Here is a 16,100-nt window from a genome sequence, read left to right on the forward strand (position 1 = left end):
GACGTGAGACTTCATCACATTTGAGTATTTCAACAATTATTTACATAATCTTACACATGTCAAAAATAAATCATGTCTAACTAAGAATTACTTAGGAGCTAGCTGAATTAATGTGTAAATCATATTTATTTGAGTTGTGATTGATGCAGATATTAACCACCCACCCTGTAGAGCGTATACGAGATTAGTTACTATTAACAAGGGTTTGATGTTTGTCATTCTAAATGACATAAGTTATGTCATTTTAGGAGAGAGATAGACGCAAAGAATGAAAATCATGGGAGATAAAATGAGTGGTTTTTTTTAATTTAAATTTTAAATAAAAAAATTATTTTATGTCTATCTCTCTCTTAAAATGATATAATTTTATGTCATTTAAAATGATAAACACTTCTACCATTAACAATATGTCATTTACGATTTGACCAGTACTTGAATTGTGAGAACGGCGAGAGATGAGCTATAGATACCAAAATATATTCTGGTTTTGATTACCTCTTTGTACTAGTCAATACTAATCAAATGTGATTTGATGATTTTTATTTTTATTTTTTAAAATGCTCAATTGATCTCTCATTATTTATATGCGACATAACCTCATAGGTTTTAAAGAAAATAACTAATTTTTTTATTTTTCTACGGGAAAAACAAATAATGTTGGGGGCAGCTGCCCCACCGTAAAGAAAATCTGCCACCGTACAAGGTTGGTTGTTGGAGCGATTGGATAGTATAGCTGCGTATAAATCAAGGACATGGATAATTTTGGAACCAAGGAAATATATGCCTTCTTGTTCTCAACAACTTTCCCTATGATCAATATGTAATCTCCTCAATGGAACATAATATGTACACACTTATATGATAATTTGACCCCTAGACACTCTACTTTTAAAAGATACATAATAGTTTTTATAATTTTGAAGTTATTTTATAAATTTTTAGCTTTTAATGTAAATTATATTTTTATCCTTTGGAGTCCAATGCTTTTTCTGTAACTATACTTGTGAAACTAGGTCTCATTTATTGCTAATAAACAGCTATGAGGGAACAATATTTCAGGTATATGCGCAACACGAAGGGCTTGACAGGAAAACCTTGCTATCCTCTATGACGACATGTTCTTACCGCATAACAGCTACAACATTATCGTTTTCCTCTTCCTCCAAAATATTGGATCCTATCTTACGTGTTCTCCAAGCATGTGATTAATAGGAGTCATCTTCTCTGTTCTGAAAATGCTCGCCAAAAGTCTTGGATGCTATTTAACCTTTGTTAGTCCATTTGGACTGTTTAAGCGGATATAGTAATCCTCTCAATTTCATACATCTGATCTCATATTTCCATTTAATGATCTGGCAACTAGTGGACAAATGCATTGTTTCCATCTCATATTTCCTTCAAGCCCAATATTCTTTTTTTCGTTTATTTCGAAATGCAAAATTTTATATGAATTTTTTTTTTTGCAAGGTTTTAGCTTATTTATGGACGTGAAAAAGAAAAAGAAAATTATTTGAGTGTTGATTTTATTTTTAAATACGTGATGCTGATAGCTTTCTAATAAATGACTATTTACCAAACTGAAGGAGATAAATAATGACAACTAGTTGCTGAAAAAAATACTTTCCAATTCAATTTAGATGACAAACATAAGCTTCATTCCCACGACGCGTCAAAAAATGGAATATATTTTTCTACCGTATTGTTTAATGAATACAATTGCATAATCCGGGTAATAAATTTGTCATGGAAGATTACCCTTTGTCTCTGATCATGTAAAGTTCAATGGAAACAAAATGCCTAAGGTTTTAGCCCTGTTTCTGACTTACTGTTACCATGTTAACAACGTTGCTTTTTAGTGACCAGGTTTACTTTGATTTGTTTCACTGGTAAGTAAACAAGGACTCGTACCTTATCCTAAGAACAATGCATAATACAGTGTCTCTGAGTTATGTCAGGTTAAGAAAACATGAACCATCCTTTTGTTGACTTTGAGTGCTTAAACAAGTTTTGGGCAGGAGGATTTATTTGTAATTGCATAACATATTATTCTGTAGCTTGTCAGCATTCGAGTGGAACCATTTTAAGGTTTAGTAAAATGCTGGATTTGTCTAGTCATATAATTAGTTGATATTTCCAATGATGACCCTTTGTTTGATTCGAGTAATATAATAAGGAGGAGCAGATAACGAGTTTCTCTACATTGATACACGACTTGTTAATAAAGGCAATTCTTTTGTCTCATGCTCTTGTGACATTCCGCAGTCCATCTTCAAAGAAAAAAATGGTGCTGATTTTTCATCGTCTATATCCTCATACACTGAAGTTGATACTATTGATTGCTCTGTGTACTTTATCAGGCACTGCACTTTTCCTTTTTTTGCTTGCTGCTTGTGTTCAGTTTTCAGTGGATGCCATGGTCTAGCTAACTCTACTTTTTCTTGTCTTCTTTCGTTTGCTCATTTAGTTCTCAACCTTTTCTGCAGATTGCTATGACCCGTGGGATCCAAATGGTAACATTTCTGTAACTTTTGACATTTACCAACGGACAGACAATGGATATCTGGTCAGTACCATCACCCTTTGAAACCGCAATTTGATTTTTGAACCTCATATTTAGCTGCTTCACGATTATGGTCAACAAAGCATAGCAAAAATTACTCAGGATGCCACTCAGCACCCTTTTATCTACTTTCTATGTTTCTTTACTTGAAGAAGAACAGTACTATAATAAATCCTAAAAGCAAATATTTTCATCTTCAGTGCTTGAACTTAAAAATGATACTATAATGTCTTAGGGATACAAGAATGAGAACTTGCCCCGATGAATCACATAATGAAATTTCAAAATTTCCAATCAACTTAGCCAATGATCCAATGTATGAAGTTGATCCGCAAATTACACTAATTAAAGGCATTTCGAGTTGATTCTTTTGACTGTAACTAATTGATTTAAGTTCTATCATTTTGCATATATACAATGAATGTTAAGTAATGAAGCACAACTAGAATCTACCATGAAGCCTTGAATGTTTTCAACAGGGAAGGGTGACCCTTCAAAACTATTATCAATATCGCCATGTAGACAAACCTGGGTGGAAACTAGGATGGATATGGGCTAACAGTGAAGTGATATGGTCAATGAATGGTGCCGTTGCAACTGATAGAGGGAATTGCTCATCTTACAGCGGCTCTCAGATGCCACATTCTTGCAAGAAAGATCCCATCATAGTTGATCTCACTCCAGATGTCACAAAAAACAGGTCAGAGCATTGCTGTAATGGTGGCCTCCTCTCTGCATGGGCTATTGATCCTTTGAAGTCATTCTCTTTATTTGAACTTGAAGTTCGCAACTTGGGGGGAAACCCACTTGGACAAGCACCTAATAATCTTACATTGATGGCCCCAGGTCCTGGTTACACTTGTAGTCCACTTCTGGATGTTGATCCCACTGTTTCCTCAGATTCTGGGGGACGAAGACAAGTTCCAGCTATCAGTAAGTTCTCTGTGACTCTGTGACATATAGACAATGTAGTTCTGCTCTTCTTAATGTTATGTAATATTCACATGCAAGAAATGGTTTTTCTTATGTTCTAGCCTTGAAAGAAAGTTCCCTAAAAAAGAATTAAATAAGTATGAAACACACAAATAAGAATGCAAATTAAGAAATGATTTATGTTACTGAATACACTAAATAAGAAAAATGGTGAACGTACGCTTGTAATCCTAATTGGTTAGTACTTAGTAGCATACATTTTGCACTCCAGGAACTTGGAAGTCAACATGTACGTACTCCAGTTTCGTAGCAAATACATCACCATTATGCTGTGTTTCCCTCTCAACATTTTACAACCCTGCTATCACTTCATGCCGTAATTGCAGTTGTGGGTGTCCAGAATCAGATGAAAGTACAGGGCCTTGCATAAGGTGCATTTCAATTGCTCAGATTTGTATTCAATAAAAGTAAGGGCATTCTCTCAGGTCACTCATTTCTCCTTTGTGTGCTTATCTTACCAGGCCAGGTGATCCCTTGCCACAGTCAAATGAGGACAACATAATAGAATGCACTAAGCACATGTGCCCAATTCGAGTCCATTGGCATTTCAAGAACAACTATGTGGATCATTGGAGGGTGAAGCTAACAATTTCTAACTACAACTATAATAGAAACTATTCAAACTGGAACGTACTGGTTCAACATCCTGGTTTAAGCCAAAATGCAATAACTTACAGCTTCAACAGTACTAAACTTCCGGCCCTTGGGCTCCAAGGTACATACACACTGAAGAGCATAATCCTATCATGGATGATAAAATAAAATAAAATAAAAATAACTATTGGTGATTGATAATAGAAAACTTTTAAGATTTTCTAATTCTTTTGATTAAATTTAAAGAAAATTGAGTTGTCACCTACGTCATTATGAGTAAGAAATCTTAAATTTTACCTATTTGTAAGTATTTAAATAAAAGATAACTCATTGATAATGCATCACTTACATAGGTTTTACAGGTTGATTACAATGGAAATCATGTTGTTATTCTACATATTTTTACATTCTAATTCTGCCACAAGCTTCTTCATATGTAAAGCAATGTATTTGTTACATTCATGCAATTAACATTTTCCCAAAATATATATACGTGCAAGAAATCCTGAAATTCTTGGTTGCTATTGATGACAGTGTGATTTAACTTTTCATTAAATTGATAAACTTGTACTCTATTGTGGCAGATGGAGTTTCCCTTTATTGGGGGATAGATTTTTACAACAGTGAGTTATTGCATTCAGATAAAGATCAACTGAGGATGGTGACAACAGATATAATATTGGAAAAAGATCCAAATTCTTTCACATTAAGTAACGGATGGGCATTTCCGAGAAGAGTATATTTCAATGGCGAGAACTGTGAAATGCCTTTACCGGATACATTCCCTATGTTACCAAATGGTAGCTCAAGACCAACAACTTACTCATGTGGTTTCAATCCCTTATTAATATCTTTGTTTCTTGCCCTAGCATTCCTTTGGTTTTGAACATTGACTACTTACTTTACCTTAGTGCCTAGCATCTTCCTCAAATTTGAAGGATCCATTGTGTTTTCTTGGAGTACTTTCCCATTTGATGTAAAATATATGCCAATTCATTGTGGCGTGTTTGGTAATCAATTTGTTGGGTTTAAAGCAACTCAAAATTCAGGTGTTTACATTCTACACTACAGTATTTGGAAGAGCCGCACAGCAAACAAAGTATTAGTGTTGTGTGTGTGCCCTTCTTAGTTTAACATTTTAAGTTTTGAGTGTGTTTTGTTACTTAGAATAACCTTCCCCTGCTTTGGCAATGTATCATGGCAAGATGCAGTTGGGATAACCTTCATCCGTTACTCATGTATTTCATTAGTTGTTACATTCTTATATTTTTGTTTATTTTAATTGTATTATTATATTGAAAAGAATAAGGAAAAACTTAATGTTCATTTTATATGTAATATTTTTTTTCATTGAAAATAAATTTGTACTTCTGAATTGAATTAAATTTTATTGTATACTATCAGTATTACTTAATTAACTTTTTTCTTATCAATACTCACCATAATATTTTTGTCTTATTTATATTTATTATCGTGTTAATTTTAAAAAATTAACATAATTTTTATTTTGTATTTAATATTTAGTTTTATTAAATACTTTTACTTCTCGAAGTAATTTTATGATTAATTTATTAATAAATAATGCTATCACTATTAAATGTTAATTTTGGTTTTATTAAACCACAGGACGCTTTATCTTTATTTTATTTTATTATTTATTTTTTCTTAAAATTAATGTGTATTAAATGATATTGTTAAATGTCTTTCAAAACAATTTTATTAAATAAAATATAAATTTGGGTGTTGTACCCCACGTTTCAAACCTAGGCTTTTGAAAATATGGATAGTTATTCTACTTACCATTTTTGCATGCCTATCTTATTATAAATCTCCAACATCATTATATCATAATCTAAAGAGGAGAGAAAAATAGTAAAATTGGTTTAAATTCTAATTTAACAGTATCGGAGAATGGTATAAAAATAGACATTAAAAATATACAGGTAGAATAATATATCTATTGCAAATATTAATTTGTTATTTGTTACTTCTAAGTTTTTATAATTCATTTGGGGGTAAATTACTAAATTACCTTTTTCTTTGTATTTTATGTTTATCATGGGCATATATCTATTTTGTTACGAAAATTAATTAAATCTACTGTATCTATAAAAAAACTGCTACATCTAATACCGAATAATGGTAAACCTAATAAAATCGTTAAGTAGATAACTGAGTCACGAATATTTTATGTTGAAATGTCATTTTTAACATTGTTCGTAAGTTGAAAATTGAAGAAAACAATCATTTAGTAAAAAAACTACATGTTGTCTACGATTTCCCACTAAATTTGTTTGAATATGATAAGTCAAAATTTTTAATTCAATCTTTAAAATTTACAGGTGATTTTGAATATGTATTTTAAGGGTCCATCATGGGACAAATTAAAGAGAATATGATCCGATAGACAATAAGACGTTCTAATTTATTATTTGGTGAGAATAAGATAAACTTACCATCAAATTTGTGGAAATGCAGTGGTTGAGTTGTTTTAACTTAATTAGTGGTCTTGAGTTTGAGTTCATGAAGAGACAGATGTGTTAAAACTTAATAGGAAGAGTGTTGCAGTTCATGGTCCGACCCAACTTGAATCAAACTAGTCGAATAATCGATAAATTGATAAATAATAATCAGAAAAAAATAAGATAAATTCATCTTATTAGCTGAATTTATCCTATATAAGTTATATCCTAAAGGGACTTGGGTTATGATTGAATAAAATAGTAATGAAAATATCACATTCTTTAGTCTTGAACATAGCCACATATGCTTCTCCCTTGAAGCTTTGATGGGAATATGAAATCTAGCTCTTATGACCAGGTTAGTCCTGCTCAGGGACTCGATCCAAGCTCCAGTTATTCTAGATACTAAAGCTCAACTAAGAAAATTCAATAAATATTCAATAGGTTGATTCAAGATATCATTTCTCAATCAAATTTATGGTCCATTAAGCATGATCCGTGTTTTCAATAAATTTGGCTCGTTTTAAAGGCTACGATTTGAGATATATTTTGAGTTCGAGTTTGAACTTACCAAATAATAGATTTATTTGATTGTATTTAGTTGATTTATCTTTATCTTTAAAAAAAATTCTTATTTTTAGGAGATAATTATCTTTATCTCAATCTTTAGAATCTTTCCTAATTGTATCGTTATCCTCATCATTATCTTTATTTTTAGGAAATTTCTTAATTTTAGGAAATTATGTTTTATTGAATGGAGTTTAGAATTTTTATTTTTTTGTGTGTGTCTTCCTAATGTTCTTGTTGGCTTTCCATAAACTATGGTCTTATCTATCAAGTTGCAACTAAGTCGTAGATAGGGTATCAATTATCATTCTGTCCGCGAGCAATGGTTGTTGCGACAATCATTGAGAATTGTTGTCTCATTGAAGGCGAGAACCTGAGGGATTTTGTACTTAGACTTGATATATCTGATTTGGATGTGTTTCATTCAGATCAGCCCTCGTCACTGAAGCACCGAACCACTATCGTTGATAAATCCCCACCTAATTACAACCCTTGCAATTCGGAACACCGTATCAGGTGCCTAATTGTTGTTCTCTTATCCTATCTGAATTAGATGGTTCTTATTCTTCCTTACCTTTACGGGAAAATTTTGTTTGGAAAAAATTGTGAGTGAGTAATTAATATATATATATATATATATATTGAAATTTGGAGAGAAGATAATTGTTAAAAGATTCGAAAATGTTAAGGATTACACTACTGAAGCTCGGAGTATTTGTGTTGAGAATCAATCTTACATTCTCGTAAAGACAAAGAAGAATCAAAACCATCATCGTATAAGTTCAAAGAGGAGAATAAAACTAGAATTTGACACGTTCTCTTATGGCAAGCGCAGGCTGTTGTGGAGGTGGTTAGCCAAGAAGAGGAGAACGATTTTAATGGGCCAGAGCAGCTACTTCTCACAAATAGGAAATAAAAAGAAAAAACAAAATTGATTGTGAGAGGGACCACCCAAAATTTATATGGGTCGCTTAGAGATTTTTTTTCCAATGACAGGCTAACTTTTGCATTCCATAGTGAAGTTATAATAAAAAGATTATGAGGTCAAATTTGTGATGATCCTCGACTTAATAGGTTGTGAGTAGTATAAATTTATAATATTCCCTTAATTAAAAAATAATAGATAAGAGGAAAATTATGATAATTTATCATGTAGTGTTATTTCCATCATGTCCACCATATATGCCTAAATGTTATGAATATTTTTTTTTGCCTGTGTCCAATCTACTTAAAATTAATAAATAATGTAAGAACTGAGAAATATTCCATGGCGAAGTTAATTTCATAATCACGAGACTTGACGAATTATGTAGAAATAGAGCAGTGCGTAACCAGTTACCTCAACTGGCTCAACATTTACAAGAAAACAAATTAAATTATAATTTACCAATCACATTGCGTAATCTGTAAATTATTAAATCCTAAATTCAAAGTGGTATATATATATATATATATATATATATATATATATATATATATATATATAGGTAGGATATTCTTACACTGGTGTAAGAGTTAGAAGTCTTACACTCAATCTTGAACATTGATCCACTTGTATCCAATTGTTCACATTTCTAAAAAAATTATAGCCATTAGATACAAGTGAGATCAACGATCAAGATTGAGAGTGTAACTTACACGGGTGTAAAATGATCTTAACCCATATATATATATATATATATATATAGAGAGGTAGGATCCTTTGACACCAGTGTCAAAATTCAAATTTGACACCTCAACTAAGAGTCATTAGATCAAAAAATATCAACGTCTATGATTTGCAAGCATGTGACACCGTTGATCTTTTTTGATCTAATGACTCTCAAGTGAGGTGTCAAATTTGAATTTTGACACCGGTATCAAAGGATCCTGCCTCATATATATATATATATATATATATGAGGCAGGATCCTTTGACACCGGTATCAAATTTAAAATTTGACACCTCATCTGAGAGCCGTTAGATCAAAAAATATCAACGATTCTGATTTGTAAGCATGGGACACCATTGATCTTTTTTGATCTAACGGCTCTCAGATGAGATGTCAAATTTCAAATTTGACATCGGTGTCAAAGGATCCTACCTATATATATATATATATATAGGGAAATATGTTCATAGACGCAAGTGGTAAGTGGTATTGCGGGGAAATAGAAAGAAGAAAAGTCATAATAAGGCATAGGAATCAGGTATGGCAGCGCGTGGCGACCAATTAGATGCGCCGGCTCCAGAGGAAGCCATGGTTGCCGAACCTAAACCAATTTCCAACATCGTCATCGTCATTGGTACGTCACTCATATTATGTTGTCTGTCTTTCTTTGTGTTCATTGATTTTCTTAATGTTATGTTAATGTTAGTTTCGAATAACAGCTATGCAGACGGAAGCGCTTCCCGTTGTCAATAAGTTTCAGCTCACCGAAGACCCTCACTCTCCGTCCGTCTCTCTCTCTCTCTCTTAGGGTTTAAGATCACTTACTCTGTTTAGTTAACCCATACTCTCTCTTCTTTTTTTCTAATTTTATTTTAGTTAACCTCACTGGAACAAAAGTTAAAAAAAAGAAAGAAAAAAAGAAAGAAAAAACGAAAGAAAGCTTGTGCATATGCTACGCAACATACAATTAGTTTTTAGTTTTCTGCAACATGTAAGAACTTTGCTTAGTTTATTTTTTGGGGGTTGATGTGTCTTTGCACAATGGTGCAGGTTTCCGCAAGGGGTTCCATGGGTTCGTTATCACGGGACATACAAAGATCTCAATATAAACTTGATTTGGCCTGGAAAAGATCCAGCTTTGGGTAAAGATGTCTGTTCTTTTCAATTTATTTCGTACTACACCACTTCTATCAGGTCAAAAAGTTGTAGGTAGCTTTAACATTTTTACTGCTTAAATTCATATTTGATTCTTTTTACAAGAATGATACAAAATTGCAATATATAACCATTCTTAATTAGGTTAATGATGCATTGATATTTGATTGTTTGGAAGAAATGTGATAAGCTGGGAATAATGATTGGGTTGCTAACACAATCAAGATCACTACCAACAAATATAAAATCAGGGCATTCTGATCCAATTCTATCTCAGCCGAATTTCAGCTGACTTTTATCAAGCCTAGACTTTCTTTATTTCCAGATTGTGTCAAATGAGCAGTGGTACGGATGTGTATTAGTATAACTATTTAACATGCCCCCACCACACCTCTGCAAGGAACATAATGAAAGCAAGTGGCAATTTTGGTTTGATTTCAAATTTTCATTTGATGAGTCCTGACCCATTTCTTTCAGGGGTTGATAGTGTGGGCACGCTATCATCTGCTCTTGTAACATATGCTGCTATTCAAGCATTGCAGCCAGACTTGATCATAAATGCAGGCACTGCTGGTGGCTTCAAGGTAGGCACTGTCTTCCCCCCTCTTTCCTGACAGTAGTGCTACAGTGCTGGTTTTATGGTTCTGTACTCCAAAATTTCTGTATGTTGTGTTGTATTCCGTGGTCTCTTCCTAATTTTGTTAGTCTCGGTCCTCTTTCCTATGAAATTGTTATGCACGCCATTCATTTTTGTGATAATTGATTGTAATGATCTGATACAATATTTTTCCTTTTCTATATACCCATTTTTCACCCTTACCATTCAGTCATGGCCATTGATTTTATGCCATAATTTTATTTATAAATTGTTTTGAAATCAAGAAATGGATTGAACTGAAGTGTATAACTAGTTTAAGAGTATTGACAACATAATTGTGATTTGTTGGTGACAAAATTGTGGTATTTTACCTGTTTGTGCAGTTGTTCTACTTTCCAGCATTGGTCGACGTGTACAAATATAACTCTTCATAGTAAATTGAAATCTTTAAATGATTATGTATGTAGCTGAAAATATTCCGATGCAGATATATGCATTTTTATGTGCATGAACATATTTTTCTAAGTATTGTTCATTCATGGATTCTTTCAGGCCAAAGGAGCTAGTGTTGGTGATATTTTCATTGTATCAGATTGTGCTTTTCACGACAGAAGAATACCCATACCTGTAAGTGTTATGTTATTCCTTTTAGTACCTTTCGCTTGTTTTGTCTTTTGCTCTCCTCTCTACTTGAAATGTGATTGTATTTAAGACTGGAATGATCTATTGTTGTTGGTGGTGTTTTTTATTGTGTTTGTATGTGTTGTGGGAGGAGTGGAGAAAGGGGGGATAAAAAATAAAGAAAATATATCCTTGCTCTGGTTTTTTTCTTTTTTAATCCATACACGATACTTTATCCTCCTTTTTCCATGTATCTCCTCTTTCATTCCTGTAATATTGTTCTTTTATCTAAAATAATTATAAAAGCTTTTGGGCATTATTGCCTAATCTTGCTTTATTTGCTCCATTGGAGAGAAATGAGAGAGTAAGAGTGAGGTGCTTGACCTGTCGATCTTATGTGTTTAAGTATGGAAATGGATCCTCTCATGTGCCAAAAAAACATGATATGGTCATGTGGGAAGATCACAACCATACAAAGGTAAATCAACGGTTATGATTTCGTAACTATTTATTTTATCATTTTTTCTCTCTCCTCCTTTTTAACCATTGATCCACCTTTGTATGGTTATGATTCTCCACATGACATGGTCATGTGAATTTTCACGAGAGGATCCATATCCGTTTAAGTATTGTATACTAAAAGTATGTCAAGTTGTGTTTTGAAGTCTTTTAATGTGTTGGCAAATAAATCAAACGGATAAAATCCCATCTTTTTTCCTATAAAATCTTGCAATTGGCTAGTTAGGGAGCTACCAAAGAGGACCATGGCGTTGGACTTTACTGCAATAGTTTTAAGACATTTTTTTTAGTAGATAGATTTGAAGAGTTTGGGATAAAGGTGTTGTTGATGTTGATGTTGTTGATAGATTTTAAGAATTTTATTTTGGTACTTGTTAATTTTGAATTTTAAAACTTAGTTTGAGATCTTTCATCAGTAAGATGAATGCTAAATAGATATTTGTTTTTCATTTTTAAATTGAATTTTTTAATAAGCATTCATATTATACTTAAACAGGTGCATGTTTCATCTTTGTTTATTGCTTCTGAGCAAAAGTATGACCTGAGATAATATATATGAATAATATTATACTAAATGTTTCAGAGTGCTTATTACACCACAGCTGCATCTATTTTTCTTTTCTTTTCTTTTTCTTTTTATTGTGGGGGGTGGGCATTTAGTAATTTACGTGCCCAAATCTTGCTTGGTTCTTGCAAATAGTAAGTAGAAGATTTGCTATTAACATTGATATATATATATATATATATATATATATATATATATATATATATATATATATATATATTATTGTCTTCTGTAGGTTTTTGATATGTATGGAGTTGGTTTACGTAAAGCCTTTGAAACCCCCAACCTTGCAAAGGAACTTAATCTAAAGGTGAGTGCTATCTGCTAAACTGTGTATATTCAAAGTTAGGGAAAAGTGTTTGTCATTTTAAATGACAGAAAGTTATGTCATTTTAAGAGAGATACATACACAAAAAATTTGAACTTTAAATTAAAAAAAACCACCAACTTTCTCTCCTATGATTTCCGTTTTTCTGTGTCTATCTCTCTCCTAAAATGACATAACTTATGTCATTTAAAATAACAAACACCAAACCCTTCAAAGTTAACAAATATTCCAAACTTTATCATTTCTTGCTTCTGCTGACATTTTTGCTTGAGTAGGTTATTAGATATATATATATATATATATATATATATATATATATATATATATATATATATATATATTAAAAAGAAGTGTCTTTATTACAGTTAGTCTTATTCAAAGTTCACATTGCCAACCAAGATCCCTTGGTATCACAATGTATTTTGTTATCCAAATTGGGTGCCATTGTTTAACCACATTAACTAGATTGAAGGACTGCCCATGCTGTAACATCCCAAGAGCTGGCAAGGGCAGGGAGTGATCGCCAGTGCGAAAGGGCACGGACAATGAGCGGCTCATGCCAAATCTTGCAGCTTGGGGGTACATGAATGAATCGAATCAACACCCGAAAGAGAGGGATTCCAGAGACTGTGCTGGTATGGGACGGTACAGTTGGGAATGACTTATAAGAATTAATTGGTACTACCTATACTAACAAGATGCATCTACTTTTTAGTAGTCCGGATCGGAAGAATTCCACAGTTAAGCGTGCTTGACATGGAGCAATTCTGGGATGAGTGACCTCCTGGGAAGTTTTCCCGGGAAGTGTGCGAGTGAGGACAAAGCACGCTGAAAAGTCTCGTGTTAGTGTGTGGGGATAGTCGTTGATCCTTGCAAGTTCCAGGCGTTACAAGTGGTATCAGAGCAGGACCTCTCTTCCAGTACGGTGTGGTTCGAGGACGAACCAGGCGGAAGCTGGTGGGCATGTAACATCCCAAGAGCTGGCAAGGGCAGGGAGTGATCGCCGGTGCGAAAGGGCACGGACAATGAGCGGCTCATGCCAAATCTTGCAGCTTGGGGGTACATGAATGAATCGAATCAACACCCGAAAGAGAGGGATTCCAGAGACTGTGCTGGTATGGGACGGTACAGTTGGGAATGACTTATAAGAATTAATTGGTACTATCTATACTAACAAGATGCATCTACTTTTCGGTAGCCCGGATCGGAAGAACTCCATAGTTAAGCGTGCTGGACTTGGAGCAATTCTGGGATGGGGGACCTCCTGGGAGGTTTTCCCGGGAAGTCTGCGAGTGAGGACAAAGCACGCTGAAAAGTCTCGTGTTAATGTGTGGGGATAGTCGTTGATCCTTGCAAGTTCCAGGCGTTACACATGCAGTCTGTGAAGTTTGAGCCTCTGAGCACAAACAGTATCCTTCCTATTATTTATGTTTGTCTTGGTTTGATGCTTTGACTAGGATATGTTCTTCTTTTGGGAATAGTTATTCTTACATCTTATATATGTATAGTGACTTCAAGGATTAAAGTTGAAGCCCGCATATAATAATGTGCATACACTGTATGTAGAGCCTAGTTTTTAAATGGATTGCCTTGGATAAAAGATTTCTGCTGAAAGAAAGGATTGTTAAATGCTTAATTCATTTTCACTGCCTGTCTGCCATACACACTTCTAATAATAAATCAAAAATGAATGAAGAAAAAAAAAAGCTTATTATAATGTAGGAAAAATTCATAAGCTACCAGGTGCGTTGGCTGTTACTTTTGACAGATCAATAATTCATTTATCTCTCGCACCTTGATGTGTGATCTTTTGTGGTGAGGCAAGATGATCTTGGGATATTTGGACCCATACCCAATTGAGTGAATTGAATGGAACAGATTTTCCTTATAGGCTTATAATACCATTGACGTATTAAGAGGTTGAAATTTTGTTCAAGTCATTCCTCATTGTGATCGGGCACAAATGTAGTAGGCTTTGCATTGATAATCTTGTAAGTGAATAAACAGCTTTATCTAGATCATAATCATAGTAGTAGCTCATTTACACAACAGATTTATCCTACTGAGAAACAAGGTGATGATCAATTTTAAAACTTATGGTTCAAACACATCAAGTTATATTTGATCTGCTTTATCGTGTTATCAGTGTCCAATTCTTTAATTGTTTAAATTAATCCAGCAAAATTTGTACCTTCACCCATATTTGTGCATTTTTCAGGTAGCTAAATTGTCTACTGGTGACTCTTTAGACATGACAGAGCAAGATGAATCATCAATCATTGCAAATGATGCCACAGTTAAAGATATGGAGGTAACCTCTTTACTTGGGTTATTCTCTAGGGCTTGGGACATTTGCCTCATCAATTGGGGACGGCATGAATCAACATCTTCACATATAATACCTTGTTCAATCAATAAATCCTCATTTGAATAAGTAACTATTAGTCGTTCATATCTTCCCTTTGTTGAATATAGGCTTTACCTCGTTGTTTCAATTGTTTCCTCAGGGAGCAGCTGTTGCTTATGTTGCTGACCTTCTGAAAGTTCCTGCAATTTTTATAAAAGCTGTGACTGATATAGTTGATGGTGACAAACCAACTGCAGAAGAATTCCTGCAGAATTTGGCAGCTGTAACTGCTGCACTTGATCTGGCTGTTGAACAAGTTATTAATTTTATTAACGGAAAGCACGTATCTGAACTTTGATAGCCCATTTCGTATTTTTGTTTTATGAAAATGTTGTACGGTGGACTCCAATTGTGCACTGCCATAATTGATCGGGAATTTGTGAGGTTTAAGCAAATATAGAAACTTGTAAACTGAGAAGGATATTGCAGCCCTCACTTACCCTATTATATCCCGTGCTGGCCTTGCAGACTGTACAAGTTAACTGGCCAAGATTGTGGCATTCATTGTAAACATGTACTATGACATCCTCCAGTGAACTGCATAAAGCAATATGGTTAATTACTGTCTAAGGTTTTCTTCATGATAATGAAATGATGTTGAGTAACTTGATTTTATAATGGAAGTATCATTGTAAACATTTTGCCACTTACTACCAGTTGTAATTTGTGGCCTGTCAATGTTCATGGTTCGGTCACGAGGCAATCAAAGGATTACATTACCTCAGGCTTACAGACAATCTGGCGGAGGCATATCAGTCAATGCAGAGAATGAGTTATACTGATCTAGCATCTGTAGTGTAGAATACGGCCTCAAGATTCATTTCTCTTAAATTACCCTACTTCAATATTCGTAACAGTTAGTGACCCTGAAATAACATGAAAGAGAAGTAGCAAAACAGAGACAGACTAGTAAAGTTTCACACTTAATGTCTTAATAATAATAAACTTGTCATCGTCACGCCAGAACCTCTCAAGCATAGCCCATGGCAAGGCTTTTCCTCACCACCTTGTTATGCAATAATATATAGTTGACGGAATTGAGAAACAATAACTCTCTCTCTCTCTCTCTCTATATATAT

General features: G+C 33.7%; 2 protein-coding genes across 2 annotated transcripts; both read left to right on the forward strand.

Annotated features, from left to right (window-relative positions):
* The first annotated feature begins 2,281 nt into the window (after positions 1–2,281).
* LOC133311358 (COBRA-like protein 1) lies at positions 2,282–5,033 on the forward strand. Its single transcript, XM_061512392.1, has 6 exons — positions 2,282–2,357; positions 2,484–2,563; positions 3,040–3,493; positions 3,765–3,924; positions 4,015–4,268; positions 4,732–5,033. Exons 1-6 carry the CDS (start codon positions 2,282–2,284, stop codon positions 5,031–5,033), a joined length of 1,326 nt encoding a protein of 441 aa, XP_061368376.1.
* A 4,282-nt stretch (positions 5,034–9,315) lies between these two features.
* On the forward strand, positions 9,316–15,624 carry LOC133311359 (5'-methylthioadenosine nucleosidase). The gene is made up of 8 exons (XM_061512393.1): positions 9,316–9,462; positions 9,548–9,611; positions 9,879–9,970; positions 10,461–10,567; positions 11,134–11,208; positions 12,522–12,596; positions 14,833–14,925; positions 15,122–15,624. Exons 1-8 carry the CDS (start codon positions 9,369–9,371, stop codon positions 15,317–15,319), a joined length of 798 nt encoding a protein of 265 aa, XP_061368377.1. The 5' UTR covers positions 9,316–9,368; the 3' UTR covers positions 15,320–15,624.
* Positions 15,625–16,100: the final 476 nt, after the last annotated feature.

The sequence above is a fragment of the Gastrolobium bilobum genome, unplaced genomic scaffold (assembly GCF_033153095.1).
Source record: "Gastrolobium bilobum isolate Gb01-03AN ecotype WA unplaced genomic scaffold, APGP_CSIRO_Gbil_v1 utg15966, whole genome shotgun sequence".
NCBI lineage: Eukaryota > Viridiplantae > Streptophyta > Magnoliopsida > Fabales > Fabaceae > Gastrolobium > Gastrolobium bilobum.

Bases quoted from the DNA above. Each gene is read 5' to 3' on its own strand.
- LOC133311358 (XM_061512392.1), top strand. From the start codon at position 2,282: ATGGTGCTGATTTTTCATCGTCTATATCCTCATACACTGAAGTTGATA. The intron at 2,564-3,039 runs GTCAGTACCATC...TGTTTTCAACAG, and splicing joins GGACAGACAATGGATATCTG to GGAAGGGTGACCCTTCAAAA. The intron at 3,925-4,014 runs GTGCATTTCAAT...TTATCTTACCAG, and splicing joins AGTACAGGGCCTTGCATAAG to GCCAGGTGATCCCTTGCCAC.
- LOC133311359 (XM_061512393.1), top strand. From the start codon at position 9,369: ATGGCAGCGCGTGGCGACCAATTAGATGCGCCGGCTCCAGAGGAAGCC. The intron at 9,463-9,547 runs GTACGTCACTCA...TTCGAATAACAG, and splicing joins CAACATCGTCATCGTCATTG to CTATGCAGACGGAAGCGCTT. The intron at 9,971-10,460 runs GTAAAGATGTCT...CATTTCTTTCAG, and splicing joins TGGAAAAGATCCAGCTTTGG to GGGTTGATAGTGTGGGCACG.